Source organism: Notamacropus eugenii, chromosome 2 (assembly GCF_028372415.1).
Source record: "Notamacropus eugenii isolate mMacEug1 chromosome 2, mMacEug1.pri_v2, whole genome shotgun sequence".
Taxonomy (NCBI): Eukaryota; Metazoa; Chordata; class Mammalia; order Diprotodontia; family Macropodidae; genus Notamacropus; species Notamacropus eugenii.
Window position 1 is genome coordinate 89,305,271 of NC_092873.1, and position 16,232 is coordinate 89,321,502.

The 16,232-nt window shown below is 44.1% G+C and overlaps 2 protein-coding genes across 2 annotated transcripts; one reads left to right on the forward strand and one right to left on the reverse strand.

The window, feature by feature from the left end:
• Positions 1–1,282: 1,282 nt before the first annotated feature.
• WDR46 (WD repeat domain 46) lies at positions 1,283–13,690 on the reverse strand. Its single transcript, XM_072641734.1, has 15 exons — positions 13,493–13,690; positions 12,346–12,615; positions 11,836–11,919; positions 11,509–11,621; positions 11,232–11,319; positions 10,983–11,044; positions 10,541–10,645; positions 10,263–10,413; positions 9,950–10,085; positions 9,377–9,476; positions 3,852–4,159; positions 3,123–3,217; positions 2,728–2,823; positions 2,168–2,281; positions 1,283–2,025 (listed from the first exon to the last, which is right to left on the reverse strand). The coding sequence occupies exons 1-15, from the start codon at positions 13,550–13,552 to the stop codon at positions 1,897–1,899; spliced, it is 1,911 nt and encodes a 636-aa protein (XP_072497835.1). The 5' UTR covers positions 13,553–13,690; the 3' UTR covers positions 1,283–1,896.
• Positions 13,691–13,924: 234 nt separating this feature from the next.
• Positions 13,925–15,499, forward strand: PFDN6 (prefoldin subunit 6). The gene is made up of 4 exons (XM_072641743.1): positions 13,925–14,261; positions 14,731–14,801; positions 14,887–15,011; positions 15,288–15,499. The coding sequence occupies exons 1-4, from the start codon at positions 14,198–14,200 to the stop codon at positions 15,415–15,417; spliced, it is 390 nt and encodes a 129-aa protein (XP_072497844.1). The 5' UTR covers positions 13,925–14,197; the 3' UTR covers positions 15,418–15,499.
• The last annotated feature ends 733 nt before the right edge of the window (positions 15,500–16,232 follow it).

Below are 16,232 nucleotides of genomic sequence, written 5' to 3' on the forward strand. Positions count from 1 at the left end.
AGGACTAGGGAGGTTATAGTCCAGCTGTAGTCTGGTTCAGTTGTGCTCCGTTTTGGGATCCATGTCAGCTGGAGAGAAAGCAGGCTCATGACTACCAAGGGAAAGATGAAGCTAAGCACTCCCTTTGCCATTAGAAAATCAAGTGAAGGGGAAAAAATTAGAATGTTTAGGAAAAGACAGGCATGGATCAACTTGAACTGTTTTCTTTGGCCCAGAGAGCAGATTGAGGAATCAGGGATGGAAGTTTGAAGGCAGCACATGGAGGTTGTTAATCACATCTTCTATAGGCCTTGTTTTTCATGTATTCCCATGTTTAAGTTTACTACCTTCCTGACCTTGGATAAAAAATAGCCAGCATTTATTTGCATAACATTTTTATCTTGTTCGATCATCACAACCACCTGGTGAGGTAGGTGCTATTGTTATCCCCACTTGGCAGGTTGTGACTTATTCAAGGTCACACACACAGCCAGTGTCTGGAGCAGGATTTCAAGTCAGATCCAGCACACAAATTCTCTGTGCCATCTAGTGGCCAAACCAAATCACTCCACCTCCTTGGGCCTTGATACCATCATCTTCAAAATAAGAAAGGGTTGAATTACACGTCCTCCGAGGTCCCTTTCAGTCCCACAGTCATGACTGTAATCAAATGTCCGGTTCCCAAGTATTAGCTTACTTATTCTCAGCTCTGGCTTCCTCCCACAGATAGGGCAGGCACATACACACTTGGTCAGTTCCTGCCTCCCCCTGAAATATCCTGAATGTCATAATGTAATCAGTGGTAAAAGCCCCATTCAGGAGGATCCTGAGGGTGCTAATAGTGCTTTTCTACCCAGATCTTCTTTAGGGTACACGTCACTAGGGGTGGTCTGTTAGCAGTGTCCATAGGTCTTAGACTGGCTAGGAAGTGGACAGAACACCCATTTCAGTGCTGCAGTAGGAGTGGGTTCTAGTTCACAACTGGTCTGAGGAATCCTTACAAAAAACCTTAGACTGTTTGAAAGAACAAAAGTCCCACTACAGATTCCTAACATGACCATCTAGCCTCTGCCTGAGACCTCCTGGGAGAAGAAACCAGCCACTTCCCCTCCAAACTGCCTGTTACCACTTTTGGACAACTTTGAGAATTTTAAAGTTTTCCTCTACTGTCATACTGATCCTAAATCTGCCTCTATTAACTTGACAAAACAGTTTATCAGGATTTAGGTTCAAACTGCAAAGGTGCTGAAGGATTTTGTATACATGGTAAGACCATAAAACAATAAAAATAACCTGCAACGCATACATATCCAAAATCTATTTACTGAAAATTGGTCAGCCAGTCTGTTAGATGACTATGGGCAGATTTAGGATTAATGTAAAGAAAAACTGAAGCATCAGAGAGTGGATGGGACCATTTCTTGAGCATCTCTTAGAAGGGATTAATTCAAGCATAGGTGAAAAGTCTGCTATATGTTGTCTCTTAAATCTTCTCCAATTCAGATTCTTTTGAATCTAGGAACTCTAAGCTGTAGGAACTAGCTGTAGCTCTAGGAATTACTAGGCTGTCAGTGATTCTAAAAGTGGGAAGCTTCTGCTGCCTCTCCCTCCAAAGTAGGTGAGAAACATGGGAGGGATATGATTTCTATTCAGGGGGGAGTATGAAGGCACTTTCTGTGGGCTTAAGAGACAAACATGGTCTCCCTTGGAGAAAACCAGGTTAGCCAAATGGCAACACTGTTTCCAAGACAAAGATGGACGTGCTCATATAAAATATATAAAAACCTAAGTTTTTCTTTACTACATACGACATCCCCCACCCCTGTAGCCCAGATGTCCAATCCCTTTTGGGCAAGGGTGCAGGAAGGAGGGTCCAAGTCTGTCCTAACACACAAGGCACAGGAAACTGGGGTTTCATCAGTGTCTAAATCTATCCAAAGCAGAAGGCCGAGGCCCAGCAGATTGGGGGTTTTTTAGTTTCTTCTTCTGTTGTTGCTCCTGTTGCTTCTGCTCATGGTGTTGCTGAAGGCTCTGCCTGACCTTCTCCTAAAAGGGAAGACAGCAAAGTATGGGACAAGGGCTAGGAAAGAGGTCCCAGGGCTGGCATGTAGGAGAGCCTGCAGCCTGTGACATGTCCATTCATCTTCACTCATTCTCCACCCCCCTCCATGTGCCCAGTTCCTCTCACCCTGTGTTCCTGGTCTTTAACCTTCGTCTTCCTCTTCACCAAGTTTGCTGCTGAACTCCGTCCCTTCTTTTTCTGCTTTGGTTGAAAGGGGGCCTTAGCCTCTGGGTCGAACCCCTGGGGAAGGAAGTGGTTGGCTTGTAAAACAACAGTTTACTTCCTGGACATTCCCTGATGGGACAGGGAACCAGTATTATTTTGGCCTTGGACAAGAGGTAAGTCTTGGTTTAGATGAGTTTGTGGGGGGGGTCAGGGATCATCCATTTTCTCTTTTTTTGAAGGGGTAGGAGAACAAAGGCATCCACAATTACAGACTTGCCTCTTGGCATATCCTGCCCACTTTCTGGTTCTGTCCTCTGAGCTCCTCACCTTTACAGATGCTATCTAGAGATGGAAATGCCTTCTTCTTAGGGGAGAGAGCCAGGTTTTGTGCTGAAGTCTTCTGACTTCAAATCCAGTGTATGTTGTGCAAACCAAAGTCCTTCTCTAAGAGTCTGAGGTTGATCATACTGGGAGGATGGGGGGGTTGGAGATGGGAAGGGAGGTATATAGGATCTTCTCACCAGTCGCTCTATCCGTTCCTTCTTTTTCTGCTCCAAAGAGATGACATCGATCTCCCCCAGGTTCCGAGGATCCAGGTTAATCAGTTCCGCTGGGATCTGGAGGTGTCGTAAGGAAAGAGAAGGGGAGAAAGAGAGTATCATGGACTGTCATGGAAGATGCACGGGGGAGGGTCAGGGGTGTAGAGGGCCAAGACACCCACTGGAATTAACCAGCCTGACCTGTATTAATGATCTCAGGACATGCACACGTACCCCTCCAGCCATTCCCCACTGCCCATCCTCACACATACCCAAACCCACCTCACTCCACATAGATATCTGCACCCTCACCTACCCACTCCACCTTCCTCCAACAAAGCCCTCTAGCGAGCCCCAGAACACATCTGTGCACTCACCTTCTCCATCAGAGCTTTCACTTCCCATTCCTGACGCTGCTTACGGCTCCTATAGGGGTTACTCTCCAGTCCATCAAAATTGGGCTCTCCAGCCCCTAGAAGGTGGGGGAAACACAATTTCAGGGACAGAAACTAAACCTGGTTCCACTGCGCTCTCTCCTTCTGAGTCTGCTTTTATCCCTAGTGTGTGCCCTCCCATTCATTCTTCTCTACTGCCCCCAAGGCCATCTGTGCGTACTCCGGGCCCCATAAATCACTGGGCACCTGCAGGATGCTGATGTTATACTGCCCCTTATCCCCGCTCCCCGCCCCCCTCCTAATCTCCCATACCTCAAGCTAATTTGCAAACCAAAGGGTGGCAGTGGATAAGAATGCTAAACCTGGGGTCAGGAAAACCTGAGTCCAAAGTCTGACTTATGTAACTTGCTGGCTGTGTGTGATCCTAAGGAAGTCATTTAATTTGCCTTCCTCAGTTTCCTCATTTGTAAAATGGGGAGAATAACTTAACCTACCTCCCAAGGTGGTTGTGAGGACAAAACAAGTTGATGTTTGCAAAGAGCTTCACAAACCGTAAAGCATTACACCAATGCTACCTGTTCTTAGTACTGGGGAATACCACAGGAACCAGCATGCTAGCAATGCCTACACTGTGCCCTCTGTCGCACCCTCTCTTCTGACTTCTTATCCCTCCTGTTCACTGAGCAGCACCAGCTACCCTCACCAGCTCACCAGGTACTAGGATGCTTGTGAAGCCTCTGCTGTGGCCTGCCCCCAGCACATCCTCGAAAGGGCAGAACTGAAGGCCACTGACGTGGCCAGGGAGACGATGGGTCAGATACGGCTGGTCAAGGGAGGGAAAACTGCCTTGTCCCCTCCATATGTTCACCACATCCCCCATGCCTCCAACCAACAGTCCTTGCTGTGAGAATGCCAAGTGGCCAGCTCCCTGGGGCAGAGCCCGAGACGTCAGAGGTTGGTACTTTCCCCGAAGGTCAAAGATCTTCACCTGGTGGTCCAGACCAGATGTTGCCATGTACCTGGAAGAATCAATCAGTATTTACTAAGCATTGATTCATGTGCCCAGAACTGTGCTAGGCTGCTGCAGGGGAGACAAAAAAAGTCTAAGACAGTTGTGAGCCAGCAGCATATCACTAAGTATGTAATTCTAGAAATTCATTGTAGGAAGAGAAAAGGCTTCAGAGAGGAAGTAAGACTTGGGAGCACAGAATTTATACCTAGAAATATCTTTAGAGGTTATCTAGAACAACCTTCTCATTTTACGTGTGAAAAAAACAAAGGATTTTCCTACTATGGAGCATCTTTTTTTGTCAGTGAGGATTGGAAACCACATCTTCTGACTCCAAATCTAAGCTTCTTTCTATCATACAATTCTGCTGCTTGGATCGGAATCTTGAAAGATAAGGAATATTTGAAGAAAAGCTGGGAGATGAGGGAAACTCCAGAGTAGGGTAGTAGGATGGAGTCTGAATGCTGGCTCCAAAACTTACTAGATGTGTGACCTTGAATGGGTCACTTAACTTTTCATGGCACTCAGTTATGCAAAATGGAATAATTACATGATTTTCATCAGGGAGGGAAAGTCCCTCTGTAAAACTATAAACTGCTATTATTTATGGAGAATAAGGTACTGAGCAATATACCAGGAGGTGAGAATTTATTAAAAACATAAAGTATTCAAGGGTTGCTGAACAAGTCTACATGGGACTTCAGTAAGCATTTAAGTTTGGTTAGTTACAATTACCCATTCATTGTTCAATACACCTAAAAACATAAATTACTAAGGAAAGAATTACCTATCTGATAATAACTGCTGAGAAGACGGAAAAGAAGCAGTCTGGAAGAAATTCGGCTTAGACCAGCATCAAGACCATACTACATAATAAATTTAAAATGGACATATGCCTCGAATATTAAAGATCATGTGATAAAAAATGACAAGGGAAGCAGATCATATACTTTTCACAACTATAGGCAGAAGTATTCAGAACCAAGTGAAAGATGAAAGCAATTATAAAAGATAAAACAAATCATGTTTGAAAATAAAAAGCTTCTACACAAACAAAATTAACACACCAAAGAAGGGAAAGTACTGGAAAAGAAAATCTTTTAATCCAATTTCTCCGAAAAAGGCTTGGTATCCAAGATCTACAGACAACTAATAGGAATGTAAGACCAAAAGCTATTTTCCTAATACACCTGTGGTCAAAGGATAAGAATAAAGAGTTCTCAAAAGAACTGGAAGCTATTAATACTCATATGAAAGAGTGGTCCAAATCACTAAATAGTAAAAGAAATGCAACTTAAAACAGCCCGGAAAATTTACTTTCACAGCCAGCAAACTGACAAAGATGACAAAAGAGGGAAATAGTCAATGTGAAGAAGATCATGGAAAGATGGGCACGTTAACACATTGTTAGTGGAGCTGTAAATAGTACAAGTGTTTCAGAAAACAACTTGGAATTATGCAAATAAAGTGACAAAAATGTCCAAACCTTCTGACCCAGAGATCTCACTATTAGGCATGTATACCAAAATATTTATAGTAAAATATTTTTGTGGGACTGAAGAAGTGCAAACCAAGTAGATATCCAGAAATTGGAGAACAGTTAAACAAACAGCACTTATTTAACAAAGTACATCTGTGCTGTAGGAAAATAGGGACATGATGAATGCAGAGAAGCATCAAAACACTTCCATGAACTGATGATGGTGAAGTAAGCAGAGCCAAGAAAAAACAACGTGCTGTAAACGCAAACAACCACAAAACAACCAAAATTACAAAGAACAAATGCCCTTCCTAGGTCTACCTTCACACACTTAGGAAGCGTTTCCTGGCATCAAGGCTAAATCTGCTAGCAGCAACTTCTATCCAATTTTGGCTCCTAGCTGTGCAAAACTCAAAACGTAATCACTCTTCCACTTGACAACATGGTTTTCATGTTCCCAGTATTCTCCCATACTCTGCCTCAGTTGGAGCTGAACAGAGATGAAGGAAGTCATACCAGCAAGTTGAGTGGATCTACTATTAATCTATTATCTAATCTCAGCTAATCCAGCACTGTAGCAATACAGTTACACCTCCTTAGCTGACTCTCTCTCTCTCACCACTAGACTGCCCCAAACCTTTTATCTCTCCTAAAGCCTCCCAGGCCACCTCTGCCCTCTTCCTCCCCTCTAGCAGACACTTCACTTAATACTTTTCTCAGAAAACAGAGGCCATTTACCATGAGGTCCTCTCTTCTCTATCTGTTAAAACCCTAGCTCCCATTCGGTGACCCTTCTCACCAAGGCTAACCCATCTACCTGGACTTGATCTCATCCTCTCTTGTTTTCTCCATCAGATTGTCTCCACATCATCCCCACTCTTATCTCCAATTGATTCCAGCAGCTTACAAATATGCCCAAATCTCCCAATCCTTAAAAAACCTTCACTAGACCCTGTCAATCTCTAAAAACTATCCTCTAACACCCTAGGATCCTGCCTTTGTCTTTTTATAACAGAAGAACAAGTGCTAGGATGCATGTGAGGAGGTAAGATGCACATAAAGATTTCTCTAAAAATTACTTTAATAAACATGGATCAAACTACCTACCTCCCATTGTACCCTTCCCCCACATGAACACTAAAAAACAAAAAACCTCCTAACAAATATGCATAATCCAGCAAAACAAATCCACATGTTTGTGTGTGGCTTTTTTTAAAATGCGTACAGTCCAGAGATGGAGTGTCTTGTTCATCGAACAAGTGTCACTGGATTAAGGAATAAGGTGTAAGAAGGCTGGGAAGGTAAGAGGGGGCTGGGCTAAAAAGGAATATGAATACCAAACAAAGCATTTTGTATTTGATCCTGGAGGCAATAGGGAGCCAGTGGAGTTTATTGAGTGGGGAGGTGACATGATTAGACCTACACTTTAAGAAGTCACTTTATACCCTTTGACCCAGCAATATCACTTCTAGGACTGTATCCCCAAGAGATTATAAAAATAGGAAAGGGTCCCACATGTACAAAAATATTTATAGTAGCTCTCTTTGTAGTTGCCAAAAACTGGAAATCAAGGGGATGCCCATCAATTGGGGAATGGCTGAATAAATTATGGTATGTGAATGTAATGGAGTACTATTGCGCCATAAGAAATGATGAACAAGAAGACTTCAGGGAGGCCTGGAAGGACTTATATGATCTGATGCTGAGTGAAAGCAGAACCAGAAGAACTTTGTGCACAGCAACGACCACAGTGTGCAGGAGTTTTTTCTGGTAGACTTGGATCTTCATAGCAATGCAAGGACATGAAAAAAAAATTCCCAATTGTCTTCTAAGGCAAGATGCCTTCCACATTCAGAGAAAGAACTATGGAATTCATTCGCAGAATCAGATCAGTGTGTGTGTATGCGTGTGTGCGTGTGTGTATGCGTGTGTGCGTGTGTGTGCGTGCATGTGTGCGTGTGTGTGTGTGTGCGTGTGTGTGTGTGCATGTGTATTATGTTTTGGTTTGTTTTATGATTTCTCCCATTTATTTTAGTTTTTCTACACAACATGACTAGTGAAAATGAATTCAAGAGGAATGTATGTGTAGATCCTATATAGAATTGCATGCTGTCCTGGGGAGGGAGGAGGTTGGGGGGAGGTAGGTAGGGGGAAAAAAAAATCTAAGTTTTGTGGTACTGATTGCAGAAAATTAAAAATTAAAATTTAAAATTTAAAAATTTAAAAAAATAATAAACATTCCATTTTGCCAGCAAAAAAAAGAAATCACTTCAGTGGCCGAATGGAAGACGGACTGGAGCAGGGAGAGACTTGAGAAAGGGAAAAAATCAAATGGCCAAGAAAAAGGAAAAAAAAAATCTGTACTAAAGTATCTCTGATAAAAGCCTGATGCCCAAAATATCAACACAACTAACAATATTCCACCAAAAGCCATTCTCTAATGTAACGGGTAAAGCGAAAACAGTCCTTAAAAGGATTCTAAACTATTAACAGATATGTAAAAGAATGCCAAATCATTACTAACAAGAGAAATGTAAATCAAAATCCTGAGATTCTACCTCACTGCCTGCAAATTCACCAAGACAACAAAAGAAAGGGCTAGGCAGTGGAAAGACAGGCAGGCACCTAAAAGCAGTATTGTTGGAGCTGGGAACTGGTATAACCATTCTGGAAAGCAGTTTGAAGTTATGCAAAGAAAGTGACTAAACTATCCATAGCTCCCTGACCCAGAGATCCTATCCCTAGGTATATGGACTCCAAGATGGATAATAAAAAGACTACTGAAGTATGTATAGCAGTGCCTTTTGTAGTAACAAACAACTGAAAACTACAGACTCTCAATGATTGGGAAATGCTTAAAAAAGTAATGGTACATGAACATAATAAAGTACTATTGTACCAATCAAAAGGATGGATATGAGCAATCTGGAAAAGGCAAGACTTATATGCTCTCATGTGAAATGAGGTGTACAAAACCAGGAAAGCAATATACATGATTATAACTTAAATGAGAAAAACAACAAAACAACTGAAAAATGAAACCAGTTACTTCTCTTACCTCTTCAGAGGCACAGGACTATGAGTGTGGAATACTACAGAAAATGTCAGGCTTTTTTTTTTTTTGCCAAATTGTTTTTTTTCCTCTTTCATTTTTTGTTTTAAGAGAATGTCCTCCACGAGGAGAAACAGGAAGAATACAACAGGAAATGTAGGTGATATTAAAAAATGATATCCATTTGAAAAAATTCTTTAAAGGACAATGAAATCATTTTCCAGTGGATCAATCAATCAGTGAGCATTTATTAAGCAGGTACTACAGACCTGCACAACTTCCAGCCCACCAAAGGATTTTGGGTAGCCCTTAAAAATTGCAGAGGAAAGCATCCTTTGTATGTAGAGGAAATTCTTTGGCATGCCACATGCCACAAGTTGTGCAGGCCTGACCTACTATATGCTAGACTGTGTTAAGCCTAAGTGTTCAGATAAAAACAAAGGATCAAGACTGGGCCTTTAGATACCCTTACAATTAGGAGATGGAAAAAGGCAGTTACTATGACGGAAAAACAATTATCTTTCCTTGTGAACATCACATATAACCATAATAGTGCCCTCTAGGAAGTACAAAAAAAATCATCTAAGAATGTTAATTCACCTTTAAAGTAACAGATAATCCATGTTCCCCCTTTATTCCCAGCCCTATTCAAGCTCAAGTCTCAGACACCTGAGCCTTAACACTAACTGACTCACATGCCAGAGGAATCCACTGCTACGGCTCGGACTCCACCACGGTGACAGAGAATCTTAACCAGGGGCTCTTTCACTGCTGGACACCAGAGGGACACAGTGCCTGGGGGTCAGGAAGTCAGGAGTCAGAGGCAACAGAGCCCAGGACTTCACAGGGGATAGACCTAAAGGGGTCAGATAAGGGCATAGGAGGGATGATGATGCCTGGAGTCTGAGGTTAAAGTGGTCATGGGAAGCAAAATGGAAATGTGAGAGGCTACAAGATGTGTTCTAGGAGAAAAGCAACAGAATGTGGTAAAAAGACCACCGGACACAGGTTAGAGGATGCAGGTTCTGAGTCCTGATTCTGTTCCTTACTACTAATTCTGTGACTGCCAACCCTAACCCTAAATCACTTAACATCTCTAGTTCTCAAATTGCTGATCTGTAAAACAAGAAGGTTGAGCTAAATAATTTCTAAGGAGTGTTTCCAGCTTTGACCACTAGGTCTATGGAATGGATAGGGAAAAAAGCAAGGGAGGTCAGAGGGTCCTAGGACATAAAGCAGCAATGGGTCAGGACGTAACATTTACTAACCATTGCTATGGCCAAGATGGATGACTGCATTGTGGGGATTCTGGGTCATCACATCCAGACGTCCAGCCCGAGCTGCCAGAGAGGCTACAATCTTGCCGACAGACACATCCAAGTAGGTAAGGAACCCTGTCTCTGACTGGACGGTGGAGAAAATGAGACAGAGAGTTACAACCAAGGCCTCTTCCCACCCTCATCACCCTGACACCAATCCACACCCTTTACCAGACTTTCTGCCAAACATCTCCTGCTCCACAGTTGGAGAGGTCATTTCCCAAGGTTAATCAATTTCTCCTAGTTCCTGAGCATGACTCACAGCTGTGACCAACAGGAAGTGGAAGGGCAGGAACTCAAGTCTTGTGATACGATCACACCTTCGGACACAGTGGAGCTCTATCCCTTGATTATCATAGACATGAAGCCAGCGTTTCTGAGCAACTGCAAACAATGTCTCAGAGTGCAGGAAACTGGAGTCAAGAATCACAGAACAAACCATAAAATGACCTCAAGATGAGTCAGGTACTCAACCTCCCTGAGACCCTCATAAGGTCAGTGAGCCTCACCCACTCAATGATGGCCCTGGATCCCACTGACCGTATGTCCCTCACAGCTTCCATGACGTTGATTTCACACATTAATTTCTTTGTTATCCAGTCAAATGTGGCCACATGACCTCTCCGGCCACCCAGGGCAAGGTGTCTGGTGGAAGAGAAAAACAGATATCCTAGTGTTAGGAACCCTTAGTACCTAGAGCTCTGCTTTGCGCTCCCCCCCCACCCCCCAAAAAAGGAGGACACAGATATTTGGTCAAAAGAATATATGCATACAGTTATTGATACCTTAAATCTCTCTCCCCCACCCAGAAAAAGACAGTGAGTGAAGGCAGCAGAGTGTTACTGACAAAGAGACCTCACTGCCCTTGGATGAGAAAATCAATCAATCAATATTTATTAAGCACCTACTATGTGCCAAGCATTGTGCTGGAAAAGAACATTGTGAGAAAGGTTCACTATGCAAACTGGAGAAAGTCCCTCACCTTCCAGTCCGTGAGTAATTGATCCTGTAGGGTCCAAACTGGTACAAGTTCAGGTCAAAATGCTACATTATGAAGGAAAGGGAAAGGGAATAAGCACGTATATAGCACCTACCATGTGCCAAGCACTGTGCTAAGTACAGAGACATGCAGGAGGTCAGCCAAGCCTGGAAATCCTCCCACCCACTCATCATGATATAGCTGTCTTCTCCACATCATCATCATCAGTTCCTTCCCAGCCTTCAACCTCACCTTAGCCGCACTTGCAATGTCCACAGCCTCTACAATGTCAGCCTGGCGGATTGTAGCTGTGTCTTCCCCTGCCTCTCCCTCAAGGAATCTGTGAAGAATGAGGGCTCATTGAAAAGTTCACTAGGACAGAGTTCAGCAGAACTGAGAATGCTGGGTATGAGAAGGGGATGGAGAGGGAGATAGGGGACAACCACAACACAGGTTAGATCCCAGGGGCTGTGGTTACTGACCTCTGAAAGTGGAACAAGAAGATGCCAAGCAAGAATAGCTCACTTACCCAGGCTCCTCAGACAGCAATAATTCGGCCCGGGCTGCACGGACACTTGTTTCCTCTTCTTCATCAGCAGCTGCCTTGAGTTTGTGCTCAGTCACCAACTTAAGGGGATGCTTCTGAGAGAATGATGAATCAAAGGTCATAGGTTACAAATCAGAGGACTGAGAACCCTAACTCTTCCTTCTCAATAACTGGTGAATCAACAATGAAGAATGGGAAAATAAAAGGTCACAGGTGAGTGATGAAAGACTGTCAACTTCAGGTCTTCTTTCTCAATCACTGGATGGACATTAAGACCCTCTGCTGCTCCTCCCCAATTTGCCTTCTTACCTTCACCAATTTAGAACTGCCTCTTCGGAACTTATTTATAGCAGCCTCTGAGAGTGGGGCTGGCCCTGGGAATGGATCCTGAGCCTAGAGGTGATAAGATGAAGTTTTGCATCAGAGATGGTATCCCTTCCTCCTCCCTCATGCTTTTACTGTTACAATGCCTCACATTTACAGAGTACTTTGAAACCCAAGATCTACTTTTCTGGGTGAACCGCTATTTAAGTGTAAATTTAGGCTAATGAGGCATTCTAATGGTCCCACCACTTCATTCTTTCCTCCAAATTCCTTCCCATTCCTCTCCAGACCTTTTGTTTACTCTCACTTTGACCTGCTACCTTAATTCTACAGAGAGATCCTGCTCTTTCCCCTCCATCCACAAAATCCATATCAAAACACCTCAGAAAGTGACAGGGGCATGAGAGGAAGACTGGTTGAGGGCTGACGAGATCCTCTTAGTTTTACCTACTGACCCAAGGATCAAGGCTCCCTGTTTCCCAACCTGAATCTTACCCCAGATAAGGTCTGACTTGGTCTCAGCTCTTGTTTATTGTTTGGCCTCAGATGCTTCTGGTTCTGCTTCGACCTCAGATGCTTCTGGTTCTGCTTGGATCTCAGATGCTTCTGGTTCTGCTTTGACCTCTTAGGTACCCTGACACCCCTGGACTGGGACCAGTCTTCCCTATTCCTCTTGGTCCCCCTGGCAGGGGCAGGGGCAGTGAAAGGGTCGGATGGGAGGGAATTGGCTCCATCAGTTTCCCCTTCCCAGTAGCGTCGAGGTTTCTGGAAAAAACGAGGTAGGGATGAGCAGGGGACAGCAAGATTTTTGCAGGCCAGACTCTTTCTCACCCCACACCCAAACTATGTCAAGTAAAGACATGACGCCTGGGCATTGAAGACTGAAAAGTGCTAAAACTTTGAATAAATTGTAAAACCTGTCTCATTTTACTTACTTGTCATACAATTTGTTGTATGTCTTACACACTTCACTTACCAAAAAATGTGAACTACTGATATCTACACAGATTTAGCCCCCCCCAAAAAAAGCCACTTAAATACTATACCAAAAAATGAATTCTAGTGTTACTTGAGATTAGGCTACCTTCCCTTTATAATGCAAGCAGTAGAAACTTTAATTCCATTTGCAATAACACAAATTTGTGAATATGGCTTCTAAAACGCTTGTAACCATCAAGACAAAAAACCAAAATCCACACGGATATCCAAAATGACAAGCCTGTTGTCTTGTGAAAGACAACCCAATAATTTAACTTCTTAGTCAAGTTCAGCAATAACAGCCTTCACACTGATATATCTTTAAAAAACAAAATTTCACTTCAACTTGCTTATATTTTAAAAGTATTGTATTAGTATTCATCGCGCTAATAAAGAAGCCCATCTACTACTAGACCATCAATTTGATTTTTAATATTTTGCCGGATGTCATGAATTTTGCTCTATGCCATTAAAATACTTTTCTAAATAACAGCAGACTGCAAAGCAGCCCACGACATCAACAAAATTAAGAATTATGGATTTAGACTAATAACATGAGTGCTGCCACTCACAACCAAGAAGAAATGGGATGGCCCACCGGCTCGGGTCGTCCTTGGTCCCTCCCGCTTGCCCCGCCGGGACAAGGGGCAGAGGCACACCATACCTGTTTCTTGCCCTGGGCCTTGACCCGGGCCCCGCTGCCCGACTTTGGAGCCTCTTCCATGCGCCTCGGTCCCAAAACTCCTCCAAAACCCACGTGCAAAGGCCACTCCACGGTCCCACCATCAACTGAAGGAAGACACCGGAAGTCGTAGTTGGAGTGGGCGGAGCCCGAAGACTAGCCACCAATCCAAGACAGCTGTCTTCCGGAAGCCACGTTGGGTAAAGTTGTATCCTCTGGCGGAGATGTCGGACACCGGCGCGGCGATCATGACGTGTCGGTAATAGATGAGAAATGAAGGATGAAAGTGGAGAGCCAGGGAGGACTTCAAGAATCGACAACAGCGTTGCCTTGTATTTTCTTGAGGCTCATGTTCCGCCGCCGAATCCGTTCGAGGAGCCGATCTTTCCGGCGGCCTGGTCTGGATGTTAGGACTACATTTCCCGGCGTACCCTGTGCCTACGTTGTCCTTTTTCCGCCCGTCATTTGCCATGTGCCTCTTGTTTTCCCAGCATCCCCTATCTACCTCCGGGTTCCGGAGCTGTGCTAGGGGAAAGTGCAGGACCGCTGTGTGTGGCTCAGGATCTTTCTTCGGGTCAGGAGGGTTAGGAGCGCGTGTAGCGGCCGAGGCGGGCCTCCAGGCTGCCGGTTGTGGAGTGACACTCTCCCACGCCTCCTTCCTGAGATTCCCGGGCCCTTCTCCAAGCCATGGCGGAGGTGATTCAGAAAAAGCTCCAGGGGGAATTGGAGAAGTACCAGCAGCTCCAAAAGGGTGAGTGAGGAGGGGCTCGGAGCTGCCTCGGCACACGCCCACCCAGACCCGGTGCTTCTCTGCTAGCCATTCAGGGAAGCCTCCCACGGGACCCCTATGTGCCACCCAGCCTGGGTCCAAATTCCCTCCTTCTGAAGGGAGTATTACAAAAAGATTCTTAAGTGCTGGCTGTTGTGTCATCTCCCCTCTCCAGGCCTTGTTTTCCTCATCTGTAAAATGGGCATTGTCATTCCTGCCCTCCATTCGCAGGCCGTGGTGGTGCAGAGAGGGAGGAAATAAGTGCTTTGTGTATAAATTTTGATCTGTTGTTTAAAATGGCTTCATCATTAGTGTTTGTGACTTCATCCACGCCAGACCCTACCCACGACACGACTCTCTTTGATTTATTGGGACTGAGGGTGTTTCAGGTTATCAGATTTTCATTCAGTTTTTCTTTATTTTTTTCTTTTCCCATTTCTTCCCACCCCAGACTTGAGTAAATCTATGTCTAGTCGACAGAAACTGGAGGCACAACTGACAGAAAATAACATCGTAAAAGAGGTGAGGGACCAGGTTTGGAGGTGTCCAGGAGCCATGAGGCACTTCCAGGCATTTTGTGTCTCCAACTGTTTCTCTCCATCCCCAGGAGTTAGCATTATTGGATGGATCCAATGTGGTGTTTAAGCTTCTGGGCCCAGTGTTGGTCAAACAGGAACTGGGGGAGGCCCGAGCTACTGTGGGCAAGCGACTGGACTATATCACAGCAGAGATGTAAGTATTATCCTCCCTTCCTGCCCCACCACCACATTTGACTGTATCTTATGTTAATGTGATGTTGTTTTCGTTTCATTGTCACATATACTTCAACTTTTCTTCTTTTTTTGTCTCCCTTTTAATTCCATCTGTTCCCCAGTAGTAAGTCATGTTGACCCCTCAATAGCTCACTAATGTACCGCTGTACAATTGTCTTAAGCCCTTTTTTCCCCCGACAAACTTGTGAAGCAGCTAGCATGATTATCTTTTTGTGTTTTTCCTATTTCTCTTTAGTAAACGATATGAATCTCAGCTCCGAGATCTGGAGAAGCAATCTGAAAAACAACGTGAAGCTCTGGCTCAGTTGCAGCAGGAGTTCCAGCGTGCCCAGGCTGCCAAGGCAGGGTCTATGGGAAAGGTTTGACCTCCTTGGTTGGGGAGAGAATAAAGTAGGGAAAGACTGTGGGTTACCTGCACTGTGGCAAATAAAATGTGAAAATACCTGACCCCTGCCTTGTTTTCTAACCACCCAGTTACATTACTTTGATCTGTTCTCTTGCCTCCCTTCCTTCTCCCTCCCCAATTCTCATACTAACCATAGTTCCACCTTGGTTCTGTCCATTCAACCTCATTTCTTTCCTAGTGGGTGGGGCTGCTGAGTCTGGTTAGAAGCTTAAGTTGTACTTTCACCCATACCCTCAACTCTTCATTCTTTTACTCTAGCTAGTATAATCAAATATTACATTCATACAGAAGCTTGAAGCCCCTACATGGGAAGAAAAGAGGTATTTATATCCTAGCCCAAAGATGAAAGGCAGATACATTTTTTGACCAAAACACAAGAAGTTTTTATGTTATTCGACGGTCAGCAGTCATGATGACGAAGCTATCATTGTATTCCACGCTATTAACCCCAAAAGATTAGTGACGTACTTAGCCTCGCCACACACGACTTTTGTAAGACTGGGATTTTGGAATAGACCACAGATGTCATGAGAGTTGGTACATATCCAGTCCATTTTAACAGTCCTGGAGGGTTAAATGAATTTTCATTGGTCCTCGAATTCTAACTCTAGTACTATCTGCTACCCACCCTGGAACATATATACCCAATATCCCTTTAGGAGAAGTCTGCAGGCATGTACACTAACAAGTGTGTGCACTAGTATGTCCAAACATCTTTAGCTCCTCAGTAAACTGCTGTGCTCTGTGATCCAGAAGTTTGAATGTGTCTTGAAA